Source organism: Mustela erminea, chromosome 13 (genome assembly GCF_009829155.1).
Source record: "Mustela erminea isolate mMusErm1 chromosome 13, mMusErm1.Pri, whole genome shotgun sequence".
NCBI lineage: Eukaryota > Metazoa > Chordata > Mammalia > Carnivora > Mustelidae > Mustela > Mustela erminea.
In genome coordinates, this window is record NC_045626.1 from 57,950,940 (window position 1) to 57,976,888 (window position 25,949).

Below are 25,949 nucleotides of genomic sequence, written 5' to 3' on the forward strand. Positions count from 1 at the left end.
CATGGGTCTATTTAGCTCCCCACTGCATCTTCCACCCTCCCTATTCTCTTCAGTGTGGACTCTTCTCTATATTTAGCTGTGGAAAGTCTATTCTGCCAGTCTTTGGTCGTTTTCTGTGTTATTTACACTCATGTGGGTGTTATCCTTAGGATTGTATGCTTAAGTTTTATCCTTAGGATGAGGTTAACTTAGTTAAATTGAGTTAACTTAGGATCCTCCTACTCTACCATCTTCCTTGTTGGGGGGAGGGTGTTAAGATCAAGATATTTTAAATACTTGGAGTTTGCTTAATTTAATGTTTAAGAATCTTGGTTGGTGTTTTTGAGTATCGTTTTATCCTACAAACATTAAACTGGATAAAGAAGTCATAGTACCTAAATAATTAAATATTTACTTGCCATTATAAAAATATTTTATACTCACAAAATGGGAATTTTTTCTGTGAGGAAATTAAAAAAACACATTGAAGTAGAAAAAGGAAAGGAATCATTCATAGTGCTATTTTCTAAACATAGACTACTCTTAATACTTTGATATAGCTCTTTCTAGGTTTTTATTCTATGTTTAGGTGATTTTTTAAAAGATTTTTTCATTTTTAAGTTATCTCTGAACCCAATGTGGTGCTCAAACATACGACCCCAAGACCAAGAGTCACATGCTCTACCAGCCGAGCCAGCCAGACGCCCCTATTTAGGTGATTTTTAACAATTATATATAAGTTTTGTGTTCTGCATTTTTCACTAGTATTGTTTTAGGTTTCTTTGTAAAAAGAAAATTATGTTAGTTTAGAGAAATTTAGCTTTAGCATCAAAGTAAAATAGAGAAATACATTTTCAGAGTTAGAATAACTGTCTTCTTCATTGCTTTCTTCAGTACTGGTTTGTATATATTTTGAATTCAGGTTTATCAAAATAATAAATTTATGGGCCACAGTGTACCATACTCATCTTTCAAAGGTGAAATTAAGTATTCTCTTATCTCCCAGAGCATTTTTTGGGGGGCCAGATACATTGCGGTATGACTCACATACAATACAGTTCACTTTCTATGGTTTTGGACAAAGATATTCTTCTGTGTAACCATTACCACAGTCAAGACAGGGAACAGTGTCCCTTAACAGCCCTCTTCTGTCTCTTTATAGTAAAAACTAGCCCCCTTCCCAGACTCAGCACTTGTCAACCACTGATTTGGTTTTTTTCCTTACGGTTTTGCCTTTTTCAGAATGTCTTTTGAGCAGAATTGTGCTGTTTGAGGCATTTGTGTCTGCCTGGCTTCTTTCATTTTGTATAATGCTTCTGAGATTAATCCCTTGGATGTATCAGGTTATTGTTGAGTAGTATTTCATTGTGTGGATGTACGACATTTGTTTATTCATTCACTAGTGGATAGACATTGGGTTTTTGGTGATTATGAATAAAGTTAGTATTTACTTTCACTTATAGGTCTTTGTGTCGGCATATGTTTTCATATCTCTTGAGTAAATACCTAGGAGCAGGACTGCTGTGTCACCAAAGCTCCTTGATAGCTATTGCTTCACTTGGATACCAAAGCCTGTAAGGGAAAATCCAGCAGTACCATCCCCTTTTTATGACTGAAACATGGAGAACCACTGTGACACACTATAGTTTATGGGCTAGGACAGAATCTAGATCCTGTAAACCCAAGTCATTTCCTGTCTACTAGACTATCATGTTCCTTTCAGTGATGTTTCCCGGTTTTAACTAACAAATTTCTAGATCTTGGCAATGGTTAGAGAATGGAAATATTTATCAGTACCCAAACATTGAAATATAAATAAGATTTTCCTTAAGTTATTAGCCTTCCATTGCTGGCCTGGAAATTTGGAATTTTAAAAATAAATTTTAACTTTTTTTTTAATTTTTTTTTTTTTATTTGACAGAGAGAGATCACAAATAGGCAGAGAGGCAGGCAGAGAGAGAGAGAGGGGGAAGCAGGCTCCCCACTGAGCAGAGAGCCCCATGCGGGACTCAATCCCAGGACCCCGAGACCATGACCTGAGCTGAAGGCAGCAGCCTAACCCACTGAACCACCCAGGCGCCCCATTAACTTTTTTTAAAAAATATTTTATTTATTTACTTGACAGACAGAGATCACAAATAGGCCAAGAGGCAGGCAGAGAGAGGAGAAAGGAAGCAGGCTCCCTGTTGGGCAGACATCTCCCTGTTGGCAGACTTGAGATGTCATGACCTGAGCCGAAGGCAGAGGCTTTAACCCACTGAGCCACCCAGGTGCCCAACGTTTTTTGTTTTGTTTTGTTTTGTTTTAAAGAGAGAGTGCAGGAGAGGGGAAGGGGCTAAGGGAGGATTTTTTTTTTTAAATAAGTTTGTATTTATTAGTCAGAGAGAGCACAAGCAGGGAGAGGGAGAAGCAGGCTCCCTGCTGAGCAAGGAGCCTGATACAGGACTCGATCCCAGGACCCTGAGATCATGACCTGAGCTGAAGGTAGATGCTTAACTTACTGAGCCACCCAGGCATCCCAGAAGAGAGCATCTTAAGCAGGTTCCACATCCAGCACAGAGCCCATCATAGGACTCCCTCTTATAACCCTGAGATCATGACCTGAGCCAAAATCAAGAGTCAGATGCTGACTGAGCTCAGTCAGGCAACTGAGCCACCCAGGTGTCCCAACAAATTTTAACTCTTAAAGTTAGAAGACTCCCACCCTTTCCCCTCAATTTATTTTGCAGAGGATTAAGATCTCACCAAAACTTAGTTGTATAGACAATAGATATGATGGACTCTTGATTGAATAATTATGTAAAATCTCTGTCTTCGGGCATTCAGAGATTTGAAATTCTCTGAGATATTCAAGATTTTTCTAATATAAATGTAATAATGTTTTAAATTATTAGATTCTCCCTAAAAATTTTCATCCTGCCAGATTTTCATTTCATAGAAGCTTTTAAAGCAGCTTGCCAAATTCTGAATATTCATGCTGGTCCATATTAGGAAAACCCAGATATAAAAATTTCTGTTTCTCCTTTAGTATAACGTTTTTATTTTTTCCATCATAAGTTTATTGAACAATGTGATTACTTTACAAACACCTAGCATAGTACTTCACTCAGAAAACAGATGTCTTATTCCCTGTTACTCTGACTAGCATGCAAGAGCAGTGCTGGTGGAACAGCTTTGAGTCAGAAGACCTGATGTCAGAGCCCCGGTTGCAGGAACTCAGACAAATCACTAACCTACTACTTCTCAGCCTTCTCAACTGTCTCAGGAGCAACATCAACACTTTCTCTGAGACTTGAGAAGCAGATGATGTGGTCATTAACTGGCTGAAGCAACGAAAGAATTAAGTATTAAATTCCAACTCACTGGTTTTGCAACTCTTAGCCAGTGATACTTATTTTACCTTTACAAACAATGATTAAACTTGGGCAGTAGCACTTCTAATTGTATTCAGGTAGAGAGTGAAAGATATAATAATGCCTTTGACTGAACGACTTAGAGGATTGTTTAGGTTTAATTATGGGTTCGTCTCTCTAAGAAAGTAATAACTGTAATTATTGAAATGCTAAATTAATAAGAAATAAGCTTTATATTTCTCATTCCAATGTTTGAAAAACAAGAATATCTAACCAAAACTGGGGTCAGATCTCAGCCCCTTACTGAATGATGTACAAATTTTATAATCCTATTTGAAAAATGAGGGTAATAACTGCCTTGAAAGGGTCTTTATGAGAGTCGAGATAATGCATGTAAAATGCTTAGCACAGTGCTTTTTAGTGTTATATAAAACCTACTTAGGAACTTTAGGGGAGGTAATAGCAGTAAACAAGGGGAAGTATTGAATCAGTCTTTATTTTAGACTTCTGTGAACTTTGAGTTAGGCTGTGATCACATGTTCCATCCAACTTAGCAGTACTCAAGTTTGGTCATGTAAGGTTAGGAAAATATATAAATAGCCAGTCCAAACAGAAAAATTCCACATCTCAAGTCAACCATATTTTCTACTTAGGTAGAGAAAAATAATGATCAAGTTTTTGACAAAGAATAAGAAAGCGGGACACTCAGGAATTGGGGAGCCTATCCACGTTCATCTGTGTCTGCATCTTTCTGTGCCCTGGAAGCATTTTCTACAGCAACACCTCGACCTCCATGTGGGGTCATCCAAAGTATCAGGGTCTGACGAGCTGAGCCGAGGCCAGGCCCCCCTGCAGCTTCCCTAGTGCTGTTCCACTAGCCTCCCCAGCTGCCGCTGCCCCGTGGTGCTAGAGGTGCTGCAGGGGGTAGAGCAGCGCCAGCGCACCCCTGTGGCGGCTGTTTAAAGAACACAATTTTAAATTTTAAAAAAATTGAACAAGATGTGGAAAGGATCAGGATTCAAGGTCTATTTCTGAATTTTGGTACATAGAATACACTATTACGCAGTTAATAAACTATGTTGACAGATTCTTACAATAGGGAAATGCTTATTTTTTTAGATCAGGAAAGTATACAGTCAAGATTTTGTTAGAAATGTGTAGGAATTTACCAAAGGGGGTGGATTTGGGGGTATTTTTCCTTCTACTCTAGCATATGTTTTTCAGTATTTCATAAGTTTAAAAATACTTAAATTTTTTTTTTTAAAGTATGCCTGTTACCTCGACTGTAACCTCTTTAGGAAAGCCTTTCTGGTTACTGAAGATTCATTTATGTCTTTGTAAATAAAACTGTTAAAGGTTTCTCTTCAAGTGAAGAAGACTGCTTTATTTATTTTTTTAAGATTTATGTATTTATTAGAGAAAGAAGTGGTATGTGCATGGAAGCTGGAGGAAGGGCAGAAAGAGAGAGAGCGAGAGAGAGAAGTAGACCCCCTGCTGAGAGCAGAGCCTGATGCGGGGCTCCATCTTACCACCCTAAGATCATGATCTGAGCCAGAAGCAGGAGTTGGAGGCTTAAATGAGTGAGCCACAGGCAGTCCTCTGCTTAATTTAAATGAGGTAGCTCTTAATGTTTTTCTGTGATTCTTGATACATTACAGAGTTACATACTGAGTTGGGTTTTTTCTTCTTTTGTATTTCCAACCCTTAGGTTCAAAGGACGTTAGAAGTACTTTTTATATTTAGAAACATTCATCCTAACCATTGTTTTCTTGCTGTCAAGAAAATTATAGTGTATATTTCCAAAGATGTTTATCACCAAATATTCAATAATGTGATTTTGGGAGACATGTAAAGTGAGCAGAAAAGAATGAATTACTTGGTGAGCCACACAGGGTTATTATTCATCATTATTTACACATGGAAATTCACTGCTTTCTATTTTTTTCTTAACAATAGTCATAAAGCAGACGCTTCCCATGTATTTTGCTCTCTTGATCTGCAGTGAGGTTTTTGAGATCCTAAATTCCATATATTAAATTTGCCTGGAATTTTTCCCTGGAAAATGAGAAGTTATATGTCTGAAAATTGAAAAGGCACAAATCCTGACTAAAAAGTTGATTTGAGGATCTCATTTTCCTTATTTTTCCATCTCCTGGAAAGAATGCTCACATTACCTATGAAGAATAGAGATTTGATGTATTTTTAGGCTTATTTACTCTGTAAATGTCTTAATTTATGTGATTAAGTTTATTTTATTAGGACAAAGATTTTTCAGTCTTTTCTGTAGGAAGATGGAAAGAAAGAAAAATATTAGTTGGCATATTGTTACTTTGTCATTCAACCAGTTTTCATAGTAATTTTTACCAAGAAAGTCTTTGCCTGGATTTTTATTATTTTAATAGTGTAGTAATAAAGCTCATCTTCAAGTTATTTCCCTCATATCTTGGTTTCCTGTAGCTTCTCCTTTATGTCCTATCAGTAAATTATAAATCATTAAGCATATTACTAGGGTACATTATTCCATCGTACTGACATGTAAAAAGTACAGGCGTCTATTAAGAGGGTGTGAAATAGATTTGATCTTGAGGGCTACATAATCCAGGCAAGTTGAAGCAACTGTTAAGTAGTCTTAGGTTTAACCTTCCATTAGTTCTCAGTAATCTTAAGATATCACCACCCTTTCATTCCGATTTAAAACACCTTGCAGATCCCTGACAGTAAAAAGACATAATGAATGCTTTAATGACTCAGACTAGAAACCATTACACTGACATTCATTTTCTTTTTTTTTAAAGATTTTATTTATTTATTTGCCAGAGACAGAGGGAGAGAGCGCAAGCGAGCACAGGCAGACAGAGAGGCAGGCAGAGGCAGAGGGAGAAGCAGGCTCCCTGCTGATCAAGGAGCCTGATGTGGGACTCGATCCCAGGACCCTGGGATCATGACCTGAGCTGAAGGCAGCCGCTTAACCAACTGAGCCACCCAGGCGTCCCGACATTCATTTTCAAATTATTTAATATGATATACAGTCATTCACTTAATAAGCTATTATTTGGAAGCTTCCATAGAGAGAAAAAGAAATATATTCTTTGAATAAGTTTGTTACTTTCGAATTTGCTTCTCCTGAGCTAAATAGATCATGTAAATACAAGCAACTAAGAGAGTAAAAGGTTATTTTCTATGTATAATGTAAATTAAAATTTAAAAGAAGCTTTATTTCTTGTGACTAAGTGGCAGCCTTAAAACTAAAAAACAGTAAGTAGCAATATCCTTAACTCTGATGGTATTTAAAAAAAACATACTAAAAAATGTTCTCTCATTCCAAAGATAGGACAGATTTTTATGGGGAAACAAGTCACAAAGTATATCTTTGGCAACTCTGATTTTCTAGGTTTCCAAGTAAATTTGAGCTTGTCTGAATTAAGCATCACCAGTTTTATGATGAAGCATCTATACTTCTCAGTAGGTCCCTGCCCCTTTAGTCCCTCTCTTTCTAAGAGACCTAGCAAAGTTACCTAAGTTCTACAGTACATGAATTCAGCCTGACTAGACAGAGTTCCAAAGTACTAAAATATTTCTGCTTGCATATATCATCAGGATACAGATATACGCTGACGTGAAACTCATGAGTTAGTTAGAAAACAGCACAACTGTTGATTCTCAAAAATGCTGTGAAATAGCTAAGGGACTTTTGGAGAAGAAGAAACAAGGAATTAAGTATCAGTGATGCAAAAAATCATGTCATACTAGAGTGATGGAATGACTCCAGTAGTCTAGAAATGTAGTAAGATAAACTTAATAGTGATAAATATTATGTACTGTGTTTAAGTTTTTAAAAATGTGTATGGTATCTCATAACCCAAGGACAGCTGAGTAAGCGATGGTGTCTACAGGATTTCTCCTTAAGTTGGCTTTGTTGAGGAGTAGCTGTCTGGTGGAAGGGACTAAAGGAATTACCCTGAAGCCTCATTTAGGAAGCAAAGTTTAGTGGCTTAAAACAATAACCTTTTTTTTTTTTTTTTTAGCTCTTATTTCTGTAGGTTGGCAGTCTGGGCCTCAATTGACTATATGGTTTTTCTAGGCTCATTCTGTGTCTCTTGTCAGCTGCTGGTTGGTTGGAGGCTAGATGAGATAGGATGGCTTCAAGTGGGCCAACTTGCCCATGTGGCCTTCTCCCAGGCTTACACATGGCAGCTGGGAGTTCTGAGCGGAAGAGGAGGGAGAGCACTCAATGCTGTGGAGACCCAGACTCAGAATTGACATGACGTCAGTTCCCCCAAATTCTGCTGATTAAAGCCAGGCTGAAAATAGGCACTGTCCCTTGATCAGAAGAGCTGCAAAGTTACATTGCAAAGAGGGTGGGTGGACACAGAGAGGCTATAGTTGCTCTCTTCTTTTAAATCGTCTACCACACCAAGCACATTGCTTTAATATGTTGTAGGTCAATAAAAATAGCAGTTTCGGCAAGGTGCATTTATTCATATTCCTCATATTGAGAAACCACAGCTCCCACTACAAGCTGGCTCTTCATTGGACAATGAATTTAATAGCTGAAAAGCAGGTTTTGTGCTTGTTCTGAACTATTTTTCAAGGTAGTTTAGGAGGTAAAGTTACAGGTTATAAAGTTAAATGTTTTCTCTGTTTCAAAATCAGGTAAAAGCATCCAAAATAGATAACTGAGTACATCCAAAAGAAAATATAAATCTGCTTGATGTCGTAGATATTTATGTTCCTACAAACAGTTAATGATCTTTAAAAAAAAAAAAAAAACCTGTGTGAAGAATAGATTACTATAAATGCAAATATGGGAATTTTGCTGTAAAAAACTAACAATTTTAAACATAGATGTTTGTAATTTTAAGTTTGAACATCTGTCTTATTTCCAGGAGCTCTGCCAGTGCCGACCTGGAGAAGGAAATTGTTCCTGCTGCAAAGAGTGTATGTTGTGTCTTGGGACCCTTTGGGATGAGTGCTGTGATTGTGTTGGTAAGTTGACATGCAGGAAAGTTCATGTTTATCACAGAATCTTTGACTTTAAGGGACTTTAAAGAATGTAAGTATATTTTATGTGTATAGATTAGTGTCAGTATAGATGTAGTAGGTATATAGAACATTATTGCATTTGCTTGGATTGAATGATATTTACATAGATGTGCAGTTTTATTTTTATTGAAAAGCTCTGGAAGGAAATTCAAAGAGCTTATTCTTGAGGAACAATGGAAATTTTTTACTTTTCATTTTTAACATTTCATACTGTTGAACTTTTAATAAGAAGCTTATGTTATAGTTCCAAATAGAGAAAAAATACTTCATATATTAAAAAATAGATTATCTTCCTTTTATCTAAGATTTTACTATGGGTTGCCTTGGTAGCTCAATCATTTAAGCTCCCAGCTCTTGATTTTTCTTGGGTCTCAGTCGTTGGGTGGTGAGATTGAGCCCTTATTGGGCTCCATGCTGGGCTGGGGCCTGCTTGGGATTCTCTCCGTCCCTCTCCTTCTGCCCCTCCCTGCCACTGAAAAAAAAAAAAAAAAAAAAGACTTAACTAAGAGATGCTTGAGAAATTAATAAATTTTTTATTTTTTATAAACATATATTTTTATCCCCAGGGGTACAGGTCTGTGAATCACCAGGTTTACACACTTCACAGCACTCATCAAAGCACATACCCTCCCCAATGTCCATAATCCCACCCCCTTCTCCCGAACCCCCTCCCACCAGCAACCCTCAGTTTGTTCTGTGAGATTAAGAGTCACTTATGGTTTGTCTCCCTCCCATTCCCATCTTGTTTCATTTATTCTTCTCCTACCCACTTAAGCCCCCATGTTGCATCACCATGTCCTCATATCAGGGAGATCATATGATAGTTGTCTTTCTCTGCTTGACTTATTTCGCTAAGCATGATACGCTCTAGTTCCATCCATGTTGTTGCAAATGGCAAGATTTCATTTCTTTTGATGGCTACATAGTATTCCATTGTGTATATATACCACATCTTCTTGATCCATTCATCTGTTGATGGACATCTAGGTTCTTTCAATAGTTTGGCTATTGTGGACGTTGCTGCTATAAACATTCGGGTGCACGTGCCCCTTTGGATCACTACGTTTGTATCTTTAGGGTAAATACCCAATAGTGCAATTGCTGGGTCATAGGGCAGTTCTATTTTCAACATTTTGAGGAACCTCCATGCTGTTTTCCAGAGAAGATGCTTGAGAAATTAAAAGCTTTTTTTTTTTTTTTTTTTTTTTGAGAAACTAAAAGTTATTTTTAAGTGCTTGCTGAGGAATAGTGTCCAAGATGTATTAAATAAAAAGTGGAGCACATCTGCGTGGCTCAGTTGGTTGGGCATTCAACTCTTGATTTCTGCTGGGGTCATGATCTCAGGGTGATGGGATCAAGGCCCCCTCTGGGCTCTGCTCTTAGTGGGGAGTCTGTTTGAGATTCTGTCTCCCTCTCCCTTTGCCCCTCCCTGCACTTGCACACTTTCTCTCTCTCTTAGTCTCTCTAAAATAAATAAATAAATCTTTTAAAAAAAAAAAAAAAACCAAGGTGTGCAAAAGTTCGTTCATGGAATCACTTGTGTTTTCGAAAGAAAATTTACATGTGTAGACTGCTGATGGGAGAAACACTCATCATCCTCTCTCCAACCAGTTAACCCTTTTTCATCCCCTAAAACCACAGTTCAAATGTCCCCTTATCTCCCAAACATCTTTTTTGACTGAGATAGGATCCTCTACGTTATTCAGATTATCTGCTTCTGTTAGGTCATGTGTTACATGCTACTATACTTGTTTTTAACGTTTCTTTCAATAGACTATAAACTCCTTAGGGACAGAATGGTGTCATTTTGATCTTTTATAATTAACTACTATGTTTTTCAAAGTGGGATATATGTATATACGTGAAGTTCATGCATGTTGTACTAAAACAAGCCCCTGGCATGCTTGTTCCCAACCCTTTGATCCTGTGTCACAGACAGCAACTTCTAGGTCTTTGGTATGGTCTTACTTCCCTAATTTTGAATAATATCCCTATACTGTTCTCTTGATTCTTTGATTTTAGGAACTATTCATTGACTTTTTTTATGGCAGATAATGACTTAGCTTTATCTCTTTATCTTCCCAATATAGTTATCACTACTTCTAGTTAAATCAGTAATTACTTTAGCAATCCATTGAATAAATTAGTGTTGCATATTAGTTTGATATATGATGTATAAACACTAGTTTATTAAATGAATAATACTATTAGGTCTTTTTATATTGGAGTATGCTTCCTGAAAGCTTTCTTAATCTTCTAGACTTTGTATTAGAGTTTAAAATTCTGGCTTTCATTTTTAATTTCTAAGAGCCCTTCTCTGCTTGTCCTTTTTGGGGAGCATACTGTTCTTTTTTTTTTTTTTAATTTTATTTATTTATTTATTTAACAGAGAGAAAGAGAGAGAGAGCACAAGCAGAGGAATCAGCAGTCAGAGGGAGAAGGAGAAACAGGCTCCCCGCTGAGCAGGGAGCCCAGTGTGGGGCTCGATCCCATAACCCTGGGATCATGACCTGACCCAAAGGCAGACACTTAATGATTGAGCCATCCAGGCGCTCAAACAGCTTTTTTTTTTTTTTTTTTTTTTTTTTTTTTAAGATTTATTTTTTTAAGTGACCTCCACTCCAACGGGGGGGCTTGAACTCACAACCTGGAGATTGAGAGTCACGTGCTCCACAAACTAACCCAACCCCATTGACCTCTTCTTCTAGGAAAAGACTTAAATAGTTCTGTTGAGAAAGAACCACTTATCTATGGTCATATCTCTACAATTCTAGAAGCAACTGGTGTGCTTCTAGGCTAGTTTCCATTTAAAAATATATATGTATATATATTATCTACCTCTGAGGATTTAATCACTAGTTTTAAACTTTGAGGGAGTTCATAATGTAACTTTACCTCTCATTTAAAATTCAGTTAATCCTTCTGCTCTCTAGGATAAAATTTCCATGTTCCAGTTCTTTCTGGAGAGCAGTATTCTTTTTCTTGTAAACCATTCTCTTCCACACTAGGTTCTTGTAATGTCCTCTGAAATCTGTGGCTGCTCCTCCCTTCTAAATTGAAACACTGCCCATACTTTTCACATACTTTTCATAGGTGGGGCACAGGTCTCTGAGAGGACCTAAATTAGCCTTCCCTTCCGGTCTCATTTGGTGGACTTTTAGCACATACTTGTCTAGCAGGCTCTCCTCCAGCAAACTTGCATAAGAGAATTCGTTTCTCTTTTCTGATTTTCTCTTAAGGCAGCTCATTTTTATACTTGCTGTTAAACATATTACTCAAATCCTGTAGTTTTTGGATCCTGGATCCCTAGCTACACCTTTTTTGGTTTTATTTTAGTGTTTGCTTTGTTTTTACTTTTCTTGAAGTACACAAAGAGAGTACAAACAAGTACATTTTTCTTGAATGTACACAAAGAGAATACAATGAACTTGTACACTTTTTTTGAATGTACGCAAAGAGAGTACAATGAACTTCTGGGTACCTACTCCCCAGCTTCAGCAGCCATACCTCTTTCATCCATTCAGTCATCTGTCTGTGAATCTGCACAACCCCTCTGCCACTTTCTTTTGTTGGGGTATTATAAAGTAATTTCAGTACATCTCCAAAGTCCTTTAGTTACACATCTTAAAAAAGAGAGAAAGTAAATTTTCTTACACATACAATGTTATGACCACACCTAAAATACGTAGCAGTACTTCCTTAACATTTAATATCTAGTCCATAGTCAGATAGCCCTAATCAACTAAATGTTGTTTATAGCTGTTTTAATCAAATCAAGGTCTCACAGTCCACTTACTGTATTTAGACTGTTAGGTTTCTTATGTTTCTTTTATTCTAAAACAATTCTTCCTTCCCTCACCACCTTTAAGGTTCTGTAGACTTGTTGAAGAAACTAGTGAATTGGATGGAAAATATATCGCTTTCTGGATCTGGCTGATTGCTTCCCATATTTAACTTGTTACTTTGTCCTCTCTATTTCCTATGCATTGGAGATTAGATCTTAAAATTGATCAGATTCAGATTCAGTTTTTGGGAGAGGTACATAAATTACACACTTTCAATGTCTGGTTGTCCTCCTTTTAGTGGTGTTAAAGTTGATTGCTGGGTTCAAATGGTGAAAGTCTGATCCTTTTGTACTAAGTTTTCCATCAGTCTTTCACCTGGTAGTTTCACCCTTCATTGATGACCTTTGCCATTATCAATTTCATTAAATAACGATCTACTATTATCTTTCCTTCTGCATTTATTAGCTAGAATTATTCTGTATAGAAGAACTTTCTTATACCTACTAGAGCCCTTTGGCTACCCTGAAATAAGGGATATGTAAACAAAAAGTAAGATAAGTAATTCTCTTTGTTGAGTTTCAGAGTATTGACTTCATGCCCTAGCAAATTCCAGTAGTGTTCAATACATTTTTGCTTTGCTTTTTGGTAGGTTGGGTGTGGATGAGGGTGATGGTATTTTAAGTAACATTGTAAACTCATGGTTTTTTACATACATTTAGTGTTTTAATCAGTTGCTGCCATTATTCTTTTTGCTCAAATTGTTTCATCTTTGGTCAGTAGGAGCTTCCTCAACTTGGTGCTTGAGTCCTTTTGACATGCTTTTTGACATCTTTTTGACATGTTCTTTCTTAGCTTTAGAGACTGTTCGAAGCTCATCTTATATATCTTACATATGTAATTAGCCATTTCCCCAGGAGACTTTGAGTCCCAACAGAAGAAAATGGTGGGCAGAGACCACAGTCGTGCCATTAGGACTACTTGTTGCTGCTACCAGCTTTCTTATAACCCTTTTTAGTGGGCAGAGCTAATAAATAGTTATAAGGGAAAATCTTTTTGAGTTTGTAGTAATATTGCCAATTCAAATTTAAGATGACAGGTCTTTATTCCTTTTGATTTTACATCTGTAGCTCTTTCATACTGAAATTTTTTTTTCTAATAACATTAATATTACTTATATGCTTTATTTATAATACATTAGTGAGATTATTAAGTGGCAGTTAAGATTGTCCTTTGTCCTTGAACACGTATTGAAGATATAAAGCCCAAATACTGTCTTCCGAAATCAGCTGGAGTATTTTCTGTGAGTGGTTATGTGACCGACTTGATTTAAAATTGGGTTTATTTATGTTAGTTTTCAATTTTTAGGGATTGTTTATTTCCCTTGTGATTTGTGTGTTGATTATGTAAAATATTTACATAATTAGAAAGACAAATGTATGTAACAGTGGTAAAGCAGTCATCTCTGTCACTTCCACTTTGTTCCTTCTATACATAATGTGACCATATAACTTATTGTCCAAACTAAGACATTATTGAGAGTTAAACCAGGACAGTAGTATAAACCTAAACCTGAAATGACCTGAATTGGCTCAAGGAAATGGGTAAATGGTTTCATCCTACCTATACTCATTGTTTAAAACTTTTGTAGGCATTTATATTTGTTAAAAAACAAACAGACAAACATTAATTTATTACAGAAAACATTGTGCTTCATGCTTTTTCTTTCTTGTTTTTGTATTTTAATTTAAATAAATGCCCTGGAACTTCTTCCATATTAATTTGTGGGGGGGTACCTACATAGAAGCCCATTGTTGGCTGAAACACCTTATGTATTCATTTGTTGATAGATGGACATTTGGGTTGTTTCCAATCTTTTGTCATTACAAATAAAATTATAATGAATAATCTTGAAGAGTCAATTCCATGTGATATTGCTAGATATTATCCCATTCTCCTCCAAAAGAGTCAGAATATTTGCATTCTCACCAAGGCCCTGTTTCCCCCACACTTCCAAAAAATTATGTTGCCAAACTTTTGTTGCTGTTATTTGCCAAAGTTTTGGATTTTTGTTAATTTGATAGGGAAATGGTGTAGTTTTAAATTTTCATTTCTTTTATTACTAGTGAGGTTGAGCATCTGTTCATATGTTTTTGGACTATTTATACTTACTTTTTTTGTGAATTATTCATATCTTTGCCCATTTTTCTACTGGATTATTGGTATTTTTATTTATTATTTAGAAGTTTAAAAATATGTTAGGCATATAAGGCCAACATTTATGTTATAAATTATAATTTTGTTTTCCAGTTGCTCATTTGTATTTTAACCTTTTTTGGTTTTGTTTTTAAGATTTTGTTTATTTATTTGAGAAGGGCAGAGAGAGAGAGAGAGCACGAGCAGGAGAAGGGAGAAGCAGACTCTCCTCTGAGCAGGGCTTGATCCCAAGACCCCAAAACTATGACCTGAGCCAAAGACAGATGCAAAGACAGATGGACTGAGCCACCCAGGCGCCCTTTCTTTGCTGTTTTTTATCCTGAAAAGTTTTTTTTTTTAATTTTGTGTCAACTTTATCAGTGTTTCCTTTCATTATTTCTAGATTTTGAGTCATAGGTTTTCCCCCTACTCCCAGATAGTACTTGCATGGTTTTATTTGTTTGTTTATCTGCATATAACCCTCTAATACATTTGGAATTCATCCTGATTTATATATGAACTATGGATCCAGTTGTTTCTTTTTGACACAATTGCCACTATTCATTTAAATAGTACTTATAAAGTCATAAAGCTATTTATTTAAGTCTTTCTTCCACTGATTTGAGATGCCACCAGTATCATATGTACTTTGCTTTCATTTCTGGGTTTTCTATGTTATGCCAATAGTCTCCATGTCCGTTCGTGCATCAGAATCACACTTACTTATTTAAAAAAGCCTTATAAATGTTTTACTATCTAGAAAGACTAGACAACCATCCATTGCTTTTCTGGCCATAGTATATTAATTTCAAGCGTACATACATACATACTAGAGTTAATAAGAGGATTCTTTTTTTCCCTTTAGGTTTGCACATGTTCTTTATAAAAGACTTTCCAAAAAAAAAATAAATAAATAAAAATAAAAAAATAAAAGACTTTCCAACCAGGCTTAACTTTTGAAAACTATTTCTCCAAAAAGCTATTAAAAATTAAGCTGCTCTTTTTCCCTTGAGATTTTCTGCCATAAAGTACAGAAACAGACCATTGATAATATTAAGTTTTTGTATAAATAAAATGCTCTGTTTTGTATTTTGGGCATTAGCTTGCACTTTTAGAATAATGTGCAATGAAAACAAGTGAGCCTAACAACTGAAAAGGAGCCACTGGCCAGAATAGCAACTTGGCCCACCTAAACAAAATCTAACCTAAACTAAAATGGCTTCTTGCTTTGACTTCTCTTCTTATTTACTTGTCTGCTTTATAGTTCCTGACCCTTAATTCCTGTTTTATGGCTCTTTTTCTGACTTTATCCACTTAGATTAGTTTTTGCTTATTGTATAATTTCACATAAATGGAATCATACAGTATCACATAGTGGTTTAAAATGCATTTTAGAAAATTATGGAATGATGTATAATAAAACAGACTCTACAATTAGCCATAAAAATAAAATTGTCAGTTTTTTTAATGAGCAAAAAATGGGTTTATTTAGGAATAGCAGAAAATTGCAGTTTGGAATACGAAAGCTACAGCAAAACCATAGGCAAGTCCAGAAAACAAAGGAGAGGAACACTCTTTTATAGAGGACAGGGAAGAGTTAGGAGTACTCTTGTAAATAAAAAGTCTGCTGGAGTAAACTAAGAGTTGGAAGTGTAATGGCTTCTCATTGGCTTAATTCGGACAGTCTCTCATTGTCTGGGCTGTTACCAGGGGAGAAGAAAACTTCCTCTCTCCTGCTGGGGCAGCAAAGTATAGTCTTTTTCTTCCTTTTGGGAGTTCAGTGGTGTACTGTTTGGATAATGTTGATTTGGAGATACTAGATTCTTTCTGAGACTGAGGTCATGTCTAGTACTTAATGAAAATATTATAGATTCTAAATCTAGGCTAGGAAGCCTGGTAAAAAACTGCTTAGCAAGAATAACTTGAACCATTTTGCCACACCATTTCAGAGATTCCAGATCTCACCCAGGTGAGAGAAAAACCTATGAAAAGGGCAAAAGAAGGTGGGGGTGTCAGGTAAGAGGCAGTGCCTGCAAAACCCAGGAAAACAAGATGAGACAGTTATGCACTTGACACTTGGAACACAAAGTCAAATGTTGAGCCTTAAGACAAAAACTCTGCCATCCTCTTGATGGCATGTTTCTTCTGTATTCCTGGTTCTTTATCTGCTTTATGAATTCCTTGAACTCTGACTTTCAACTCATGGCTATGGTTCTAATACCAACTTGACTGGGGCGCAGCCCTTTCCTTTTAGGACATCCAGGCTTTTTATGATTTTACCTTTTATAGCTCAGATCATATCTAGGTGTATCCATTGGCTACCGCACAGAATGGATTTCTGTCTTGCTTCACACCAACACTTGTTACTCTCTAATATTAGAGAACAAATATGTGCTAAGAGTTCATCCAAATCCTAGTGTGGTAAATATTTGTTTTCTTAGTTATTTTTAGACATAATCAAATTACATTCCTAGTTCAGGAAAATATGAATAAAATTAGAGTACAGCGGAAAACACCTTTGTTGAAATAAATGACTTTGGGACCCTAACCAAACATAACATAATTTTTTTTTAAAGATTTTATTTATTTATTTGACAGAGAGAAATCACAAGTAGACGGAGAGGCAGGCAGAGAGAGAGGAAGGGAAGCAGGCTCCCTGCTGAGCAGAGAGGCCCGATGTGGGACTCGATCCCAGGACCCTGAGATCATGACCCGAGCCGAAGGCAGCGGCTTAACCCACTGAGCCACCCAGGCGCCCACATAACATAATTTTAAAAAATTTTTATTTATTTACATTTATTGAGGTGTAGTTGGTAGAGTATTACATTAGTTTCAGGTAGACAGTATAGTGAATTGACAACATGATGCTATGCTCACTGCAAGTGTAGCTACCACCTGTCACTATAAATGCTATTTCAGTACCATTGACTATATTCCCTATGCTGTACCTTTCATCCTTGTGACTTACTCACTTCGTTAAATGGAATTCTGTACCTCCCATTCCCCTTCAGTCATTTGGCCCATATCCACCTCCTCCCTTCGCCTCTGGTAACCACCAGTTTGTCCTCTGTATTTATGAGTCTGTTGTTGCTTTTTTGTTTCTGTGCTTGTTTTTCAGATTCCACATAGAAGTAAAATCTTATGGTGTTTGTTTTTCTCTGACTTCTTTTACTTAACATAATAACCTCTAGGTCGGTCTTTGTTGTTGCAAATTCTTTTTTATGACTGAGTATAATATTCCGTTAGATACATGTGTGTAAGACTACTCTTCTTCCTCCATTCATCTATCAATAGATACTTGGTTGCTTCTACATCTCGGCTATTATAAATAATGCTGTAATGAACAGGGGTGCCTATATCTTTTTTAATTAGTGTTTTTGTTTTCTTTGGCCCAGTAAATAGAATAATTGGATCATATGGTATTTATAGTTGTATTTTTTTAGTAACCTCCATATTGTTTCCCACAGTGGCCACATCAGTTTACATTCCCAGCAACAGTGCATGAGAGTTCCCTTTTTTCCACATCCTTTCCAACACTTGTTATTTGTCTTTTTGTTACTAGCCATTCTAACTGATATAAAGTGATAGCTCATTGTGGTTTTGATTTGCATTTCCCTCACGACTGGTGATGTTGAGCATCTTTTCATGTGTCTATTGGCCATCTGGATGTCTTCTTTGGAAAAAAGTCTCTTCAAGTCCCTTGCCCATTTTTAATTGGATTATTGTTATTTGGTGTTGAGTTGTACAGTTCTTTATATATTTTAGATATTCACCCCTTATCAGACATTTTATTTGCAAATATCTTCTCCTCTATGCTAGGTTGACTTTTTTGTTTTGTTGGTGGTTTCCTTTGTTTTGCAAAATCTTTTTATTTTGGTGTAGTCCTACCAGTTTGTTTTTAGTTTTGTATCCCTTGCCTAAGGAGACATATCTAGAAAAATGTTGCTAAGGGCGTTGTCCAAAAGGTTATTGCCTGTTTTTTCTTCTAGGACCTTTCTGGTTTCAGGTCTCACATTTAGGTCTTTCATCCATTTTGAGTTTATTTTTGTGTATGGTATAAGAAAGCTATCCAGTTTCATTCTTTTGCATGTAGCTGCCCCATTTTCCCAGCACTATTTATTGAAGAAACTGTCTTTTCCCCATTTATATTCTTTCGTGGGGGCTTGGAGGGACAGAGGCAGAGAGTGAATCTTAAGCAGGCTCCATGCCCAATGCAGAGCCCCACGCAGGGCTCGATCTCATAACCCTGAAATTATGACGTAAGACCATGCTTAAACCGACTGAGCCACCCAGGCGCCCCTCCATTTATATTCTTGTCATCTCTGTTTGTAGATTAGCTGACGATATAGGTGTGACTTTATTTCTGGGCTCTCTGTTTTGTTCCATTCATCTATGTGTCTGTTTTTGTGCCAGTATCATATTGTTTTGGTTACTGTAGCTTTGTAGTATTACTTGAAATCTGGGATTATGATACCTTCAGCTTTGTTCTTCTTTCTCAAGATTGTTTGCACTCTTGAAGGTCTTTTGTAGTTCCATGCAAATTTTAAGATTATTTGTTCTAGTTTTGTGAAAAACACTATTATTATTTTGATAGGGATTGTGCTGAATATGTTTTTGCTTTGGGGTAATATGAACATTTTAACAATATTAATTCTTCCGTGGTTTGTCTTTCCATTTGTGTTTGTCATTTTCAATTTCTTTCATCAGTGTTTTATAGTTTTCAGGGTATAGGTCTTTAACCCCTTTGGTTAAGTTAATTCCTTAGTATTTTATTCTTTTTGGTACAATTATAAATGGAATTGTTTTCTTAGTTTCTCTTTCTGCTATATCATTATTAGTGTATAGAAATGCAACAGATTTCTATATATTAATTTTGTATCCTGTAGTAAATATTTATTTTTAAATCCTTATTGACAAATATGATTTTCCATCTTTTCCTTTTAAAATACTGATAGTATTTAAGAAAACTAGGCATATTATTTAGATAAATTATGGTCTCCACCAAATCCAATTTTTGCATTGATTTAATACATATGCCAGAATAATATGTCAAGAGATATAAGCTTTTTTTAATTTGGTTTTATTTTGCTAAAATTGTTTGATTGGCTCAAATGTTTATAATTGTTACCCAGCAAGTACTTAAGGACACCCAAGTCTAGAGTCATATATGCCTAATTTTCTTCAAGGATAGTCATTAAATATCCTTTACTTTCAGCCCACCGTAATCTATTACATATATCAAATATGAGTCATAGCATAATATTCAGAAATAGTTTCTTTCTTTCTCTCTCTCTTTTTTTTTTTTTTTAGATTTTATTTAATATTTGAGAGACAGACAGACATAGCACAAGCAGGGGGAGAGGCAGAGGGTGAGACATAAGCAGACTCCCTGCTGAGCTCTGAGCCTGGAGTGGGACTTGATTCTAGGAGCTGGCAATCATGACCTGAGTGAAAGGCATACACTTAATCATCTGAGCCACCCAGGCATCCCATTCAGGAGCAATTTCAGTTACCAAAACAATTTGCAATTCCCAGAACTGTTGTTGTTGTTGTTGTTGTTTTTCCACAAAAAGCTCTGTTAGGCAATTGTTTTTTAATTAAGGTGATTTTTTTTTCCAAAAAGGAATACTCCTCACTTAACTCAGGTATATCTTTGAGAAACCGAATAGCTATACCTTTATTCCAAATTAACCTTTTTTTAAAAAAATTCTCTTTTGTGATACCCATTGGATCTTATTCTTAGAAATGATAATTGACCCCACGTTTCTTAAAGTAAATTGCTTGTTATTTACAAGTCCCTTAGGTTGTCATAAAAATAGTTTTGGGGGGTACCTGGGTGGCTCAGGTTGTGATCCCAGGGTTCTGGGATAGAGCCCCCCACTAGGCTCCCTGCTCTATGGGGAGTCCGCTTCTCCCTCTCTATCTGCAGCTCCCCCTGTTTGTGTGCATGTGCTCTCTCTCTCTCTCTTTCTCTGTCAAATAAGTAAATAAAACCTTTACAAAAAAAATAGTTTCGGGAATTGCATTATGAAGTTATTTTGCTTTTATATTTGTATGTGAGCCCCAGCCAAAACAAGGGTCCTGAATTGAAAGGATTTTTTAAAATTACTCATGTACATTAGTTCCTCTTCTATATCCAAGAAAGAACTTTGAGTTTGTTTATTGTATATGTCCTATATATCTCCTGCCTTTTAAAAAGACATTTTAAAAGGGGATCTTGCCCCAGTACTATGAGCACACTTTGCACTCAGATCTTGTGATCTGATGTGATCTTTCTCACATCATTCTCTAATAAAAGGAGCCAGGCTTCTTAGAAGAACAGCTGGTTCTAACACTGAGGCAGGAAATACAGAAGATAAACCCGGAACATGTTAAAGTGCCAAAAGGTAAGGAAGTGCTAAAAACAACAACAGCAACAAACTCATATTGGTGTGTGTGTGTCAGCTTTACACAGAAACAACTGAAAGAGCTCCTGGTGGCAAAAGCTGGAAAAAACAACCAACAGAATAAAGTAGTAATGGATTATAACCAAGAGTATAAAATAGATATTCACGAATCTATATTGATATAAATAATTGATTCAGTAAGTTAACTAGTAGAAGAAAAGAGACAGATCACGAAGACAGAATTCAAATAAACTATGTAGATATTCTGCCCTCAAGGAGGGGGAGCATAACTGCACCAGGCGAGGGTGTGGGCTACTCATAGTGACTTCCCTCTGGGAAGGTGGGAAGAGAGTGACTTTGCAGTGGAGAAATCTGACATACACTATTTCAGCCAGATGATTAAGGTCAATATAAGCAGTCATAAGTCTTGCTGGCAGTGTGTACCTTTGATCCGATTTGATGAAAATAGCACTTTATCTCTATGATCTTCCTCCCAGTAACCTATAACCTGAATCTTATTGTGAGAAAAACATCACACATATTCTAAAAGCAGTGCATCCTATGAAATACCTGACTAGTACTACTCAAAACTGTCAAAGCCATCAAAAACTAGGAAAACTGAAAAACTGCCACAGCCATGAAAAGCCTAAAGAGATATGATGGCTAAATTTAGTGTGGCATCCTAAATGGGATCTTGGAACAGGACAAGGATATTAGGTAAATACTATAGAAATCTGAGTTACGTATGTATATTATTTAATAATATGTATCAATATGAGTCCCTTAATTATAAGAAATGTACCATATTATATAAGATGTTAAGCCTCTGCCTTCATCCTGGGATCGAGTCCCATGTCGGGCTCTCTGCTCAGCAGGGAGCCTGCTTCCTCCTCTCTCTGCCTGCCTCTCTGCCTGCTTGTGATCTGTCTCTGTCAAAGAAATAAATAAAATCTTAAAAAAAAAAAAAAAAAGTCTTAAGAAATAAGCTGTAGAGAGAGGTACCTGACTGGCTAAGTTGCTTAAACATCTGACTCTTGATTTTACCTCAGGTCCTTTTCTCAGGGTCTTGGGATGGAGCCCTGCTCCAGGCTCTGCACTTAGTGGGGAGTCTGCTTGAACTTCTCTCCCTCTCCCTCTGCTCCTCTTCCCCTCCCGGCTCATATTCTCTCTCTCTCTCAAACAAATAAATAAATAAATAAAATACTTTTTCTTTTCTTTTCTTTTTTTTTAAAGTAGGTTATAGGGGCGACTGGCGACTCAGTCAGTTAAGCATCTGCCTTTGGCTCGGGTTATGATGTCAGGGTACTGGGATCAAGGCCTGTCTTGGGTTCCCTGCTCAGCAGGGAGCTTGCTTCTCTGTCTCCCTCTGCTGCTCCCCCTGCTGACACTCTTTAGCATGCATTGTCTCCTCTTTGTCAAACAAATAAGATCTTTTTCAAAAATAGGTTATAGAGGAAAAAAAGGTTTAGAGGAAATAAACTTTTAAAATAAATAAATAAAAATAAATAAATTAATAATAATAAAATAATAAATAAAAATAATTAATAAATAAAATAGCATGGACAATATAATCCTATATAACAGAAATTTTATCCATGTATCCAATTGTCAAAGAGACTTATTTAAAAGAAACTTTCTTAGGATTTTTATGTTGGAAGTACACTTAATTTATAGATACATTTTTGGAGTGCTGATACAGTTTTAGTATTGAATTCTTCTACCCATAAGCATGGTGTTGCTTACTATTTAATGTCTATATGTGTTTAATATCTTTCAGTAGTGATTTACCATTGTCAAAACAAAAAAATTAAGTTTAAAATGTTAATCCATTCATTAAACAAAGGATAGTAGTTTTGTTTATACTGTAAAATTTGGGAAGATCAGATGAGATTCTGCTATTGAATGGATTAATTATAGACATTTGTAACTTGATGCTTCTTTAGTTCAAGATGTCTTGATTCTTAGGCCGGGCATTCCATATCTACTAGATGACTTCCTAAAGAATTTTGTCTAGTGAAGCACTTTTTAATTCTTTAAAATGTCAGTGTAGCAGTATCTGGCTTTCAGGTCCATGCTCTGTCACCTAATACATTATATGGCTTTTTGTATGTTACACATTATATGTTACTCAGCTTCTTGTAAAGATGAAGGCAAAGATAGTATCATTCTAAAATCGTATAACACAGTAGCTTTCATTTGTAGCTATTACAATTATCACTCTTAAGTTAGTAAACGATATTGGATTTAATAGTTATTTACAACTACTAATTTTTTATGATCTCTATAAAAATAATTGGGCTTGGGCACAAAGCTGTATTCTGTGAACTCTGAATTTTCTCTTGGATTTAGCCAGACCATCCATCTAAGAACTAGACTCTATTGTTAAAGCCCTTTTTAAAACTGTCTCTGCACTACTGTACTTGGCATTGTGCATTGAGTCTGCCTTGAGAGCATTGTATTGCTATGACAACTCCTGAGAGGACAGATGGTGGTGGGATTTTTATGTTTATGAAAACAGGGCATGGGTTTTAAAAGATTAAGGAAAGCTTCTCTAGACAATGGCATGTCCCCATTTCTCAGTTTCAGTCATTACTTATCTCACCAATGTTGTTTTTTGTATCACTATATCTTCTGCATATCATCAGATAAATTGTTTCCTTTTTTTTTTTTAATAATCTGTAGTTTTGAAAACAATAGGAGTTTGTTTGCAGGAAAAGATAATTATAGTATTAACTAAGTATTGGTTCTTTTTAAAACTATACCTACCCATGGGGATTCTCATTTACTTTCTGTATTCATGCTGAGGAAACTAAGAGATGAGAACTTCCAACCATTCTTATTTCCCTCTCAAAATGAGGTCTATTTGGTCATATGCTCTGAATCCCATTGCTCTTTCTGGATAACGGTAGGGCACATTCTGCCTTAGAGATCTAGCTGCAATTGCCACAGTCTCTTTCCATCTGTTCTTCTAACGCAGCAGTTCCCAAACTTTTTTTTTAATCTCAGAACTCCTTTATACTCTGAAAAATTCAATCTTTTTTTAATTTCATTTTTTATTGTTAATACCCTGCTTACTTTAAAAACATATTTCAGATAGCTTTCAATACAGAAAAGACACTCCCCAAATGAAACACTCTGAAACAAAAGAAAAAATATGACTCAGAGGATGAAAACCAGAAGCTAATTACAGCAGAAACCTAAGCTGAGGGATACTTAATTTTTTTATTCCTTTTTTTAAATTTTTAAAATTTTGTAATAAACATATAATGTATTATTAGCCCCAGGGGTACAGGTCTATGAATCTCTAGGTTTACACACTTCACAGCACTCACCATAGCACATACCCTCCCCAATGTCCATAACCCCACACCCCCTCCCTACCCCCTCTTTCCCCGGCCACCCTCAGTTTGTTTTGTGAGATTAAGAGTCCCTTATGGTTTGTCTCCCTCCCAATCCCATCTTGTTTCATTTATTCTTTTCCTACCCCCTAAACCCCCCACGTTGCATCTCCACTTCCTTATATCAAGGAGATCATATGTTAGCTGTCTTTCTCCGATTGACTTTTTTCGCTAAACATAATACCCTCTAGTTCCATCCACGTTGTCACAAATGGCAAGATTTCATTTCTTTTGATGGCTGCATAGTATTCCATTGTATATATATATACCACAGTTTCTTTATCCATTCATCTGTTGATGGACATCTAGGTTCTTTCCATAGTTTGGCTATTGTGGACATTGCTGCTATAAACGTTTGGGTACATGTGCCCCTTCGGATCTTTAGGGTAAATACCCCATAGTGCAATTGCTGCATCATAAGGTAGCTCTATTTTCAACTTTTTGAGGAATCGCCATGCTGTTTTCCAGAGTGGCAGCACCAGCTTGCATTCCCACCAACAGTGTAGGAGGATTCCCCTTTCTCCACATCCTTGCCAGCATCTTTCATTTCCTGACTTGTTAATTTTAGCCATTCTAACTGGTGTGAGTTGGTATCTCATTGTGGTTTTGATTTCTATTTCCCTGATGCTGAGTGATGTGGAGCATATTTTCATGTGTCTGTTGGCCATCTGGATGTCTTCTTTGCAGAAATGTCTGTTCATGTCCTCTGCCCATTTCTTGATTGGATTATTTGTTCTTTGGATGTTGAGTTTGATAAGCTCTTTGTAGATTTTGGATATTAGCCCTTTATTTGATATGTCGTTTGCAAATATCTTCTCCCATTCTGTCAGTTGTATTTTGGTTTTGTTAACTGTTTCCTTGGCTGTGCAAAAGCTTTTGATCTTGATGAAGTCCCAATAGTTAATGAAAAATTTAATCTTTAGTCATCTCTTGCTCTGGTTGAAATTATAAAGAAAATCCAACCTCACACAACTATGAATTGGTAGAAAAAAAGTAGCTTAATAGCTTTTCCAGGGGCACCTGGGTGGCTCAGTGGGTTAAGCCTCCACCTTCGGCTCAAGTCATGATCTCAGGGTCCTGGGATCGAGCCCCACGTCGGACTCTCTGCTCAGCGGGGAGCCTGCTTCCCCTCGCTCTCTGCCTGCCTCTGTGCTCTGTGCCTATTTGTAATCTCTCTCTCTGTCAAATAAATAAATAAAATCTTTTTAAAAAATAGCTTTTCTAGATAATTGTGTATATTCTTCTTTGATTCTACACCAAAACTGGACAAGTGGTAATTTCCTGTCTCAAGAACAGCTGTATGATTTGATACCCTGCCCCCTCTCTCATTCTGAAGTTCCAAATAACCTAGATTAAAAAAAAAAATTGGAGAATTCTCTCTAGAGAAATTGAAGGAGTTACCAGAAAGGACTAGAAGCACTGGTGTGTTGTAATGGCTATATTTTAGAAGAATTTGAGAAAATATATCTGAATTATCAAGAGCAAGAAAGCATTTGCAAATTTAGAAATTGATTAGAGGGTGCCTGGGTGGTTCAGTTGGTTAGGCAGCAGCTGCCTTCCAGTCAGGTCATGATTCTGGAGTTCTGGGATCAGTCCCGCATCAGGCTTCCTGCTCTGTAGGGAGCCTGCTTCTCCCTCTGACCCTCCCCCATCTCATGCTCCCTCTCACTCTCTCTTTCTCTCTCAAATAAATAGAATCTTTAACAATAAATAAATAAAAATTTGTTTAGAGAAGTTTTCAGTTAAGAGAGGTTGAAAACAATACTGGAATGTCATAGAAATATAGAGCAAATTGACAGAAAATGACAGGAG

The 25,949-nt window shown here is 36.4% G+C and overlaps 1 protein-coding gene across 2 annotated transcripts in view; it reads left to right on the forward strand.

The window, feature by feature from the left end:
• Nucleotides 1-25,949, forward strand: part of TWSG1 (twisted gastrulation BMP signaling modulator 1) — a 65,944-nt gene that overhangs the window by 25,985 nt on the left and 14,010 nt on the right. For both annotated transcript variants that reach the window (XM_032309833.1, XM_032309834.1), the window contains exon 3: nt 8,219-8,318. In XM_032309833.1, coding sequence (XP_032165724.1) covers nt 8,219-8,318 — 100 coding nt within the window. The remainder of the gene's footprint in view (nt 1-8,218; nt 8,319-25,949) is intronic.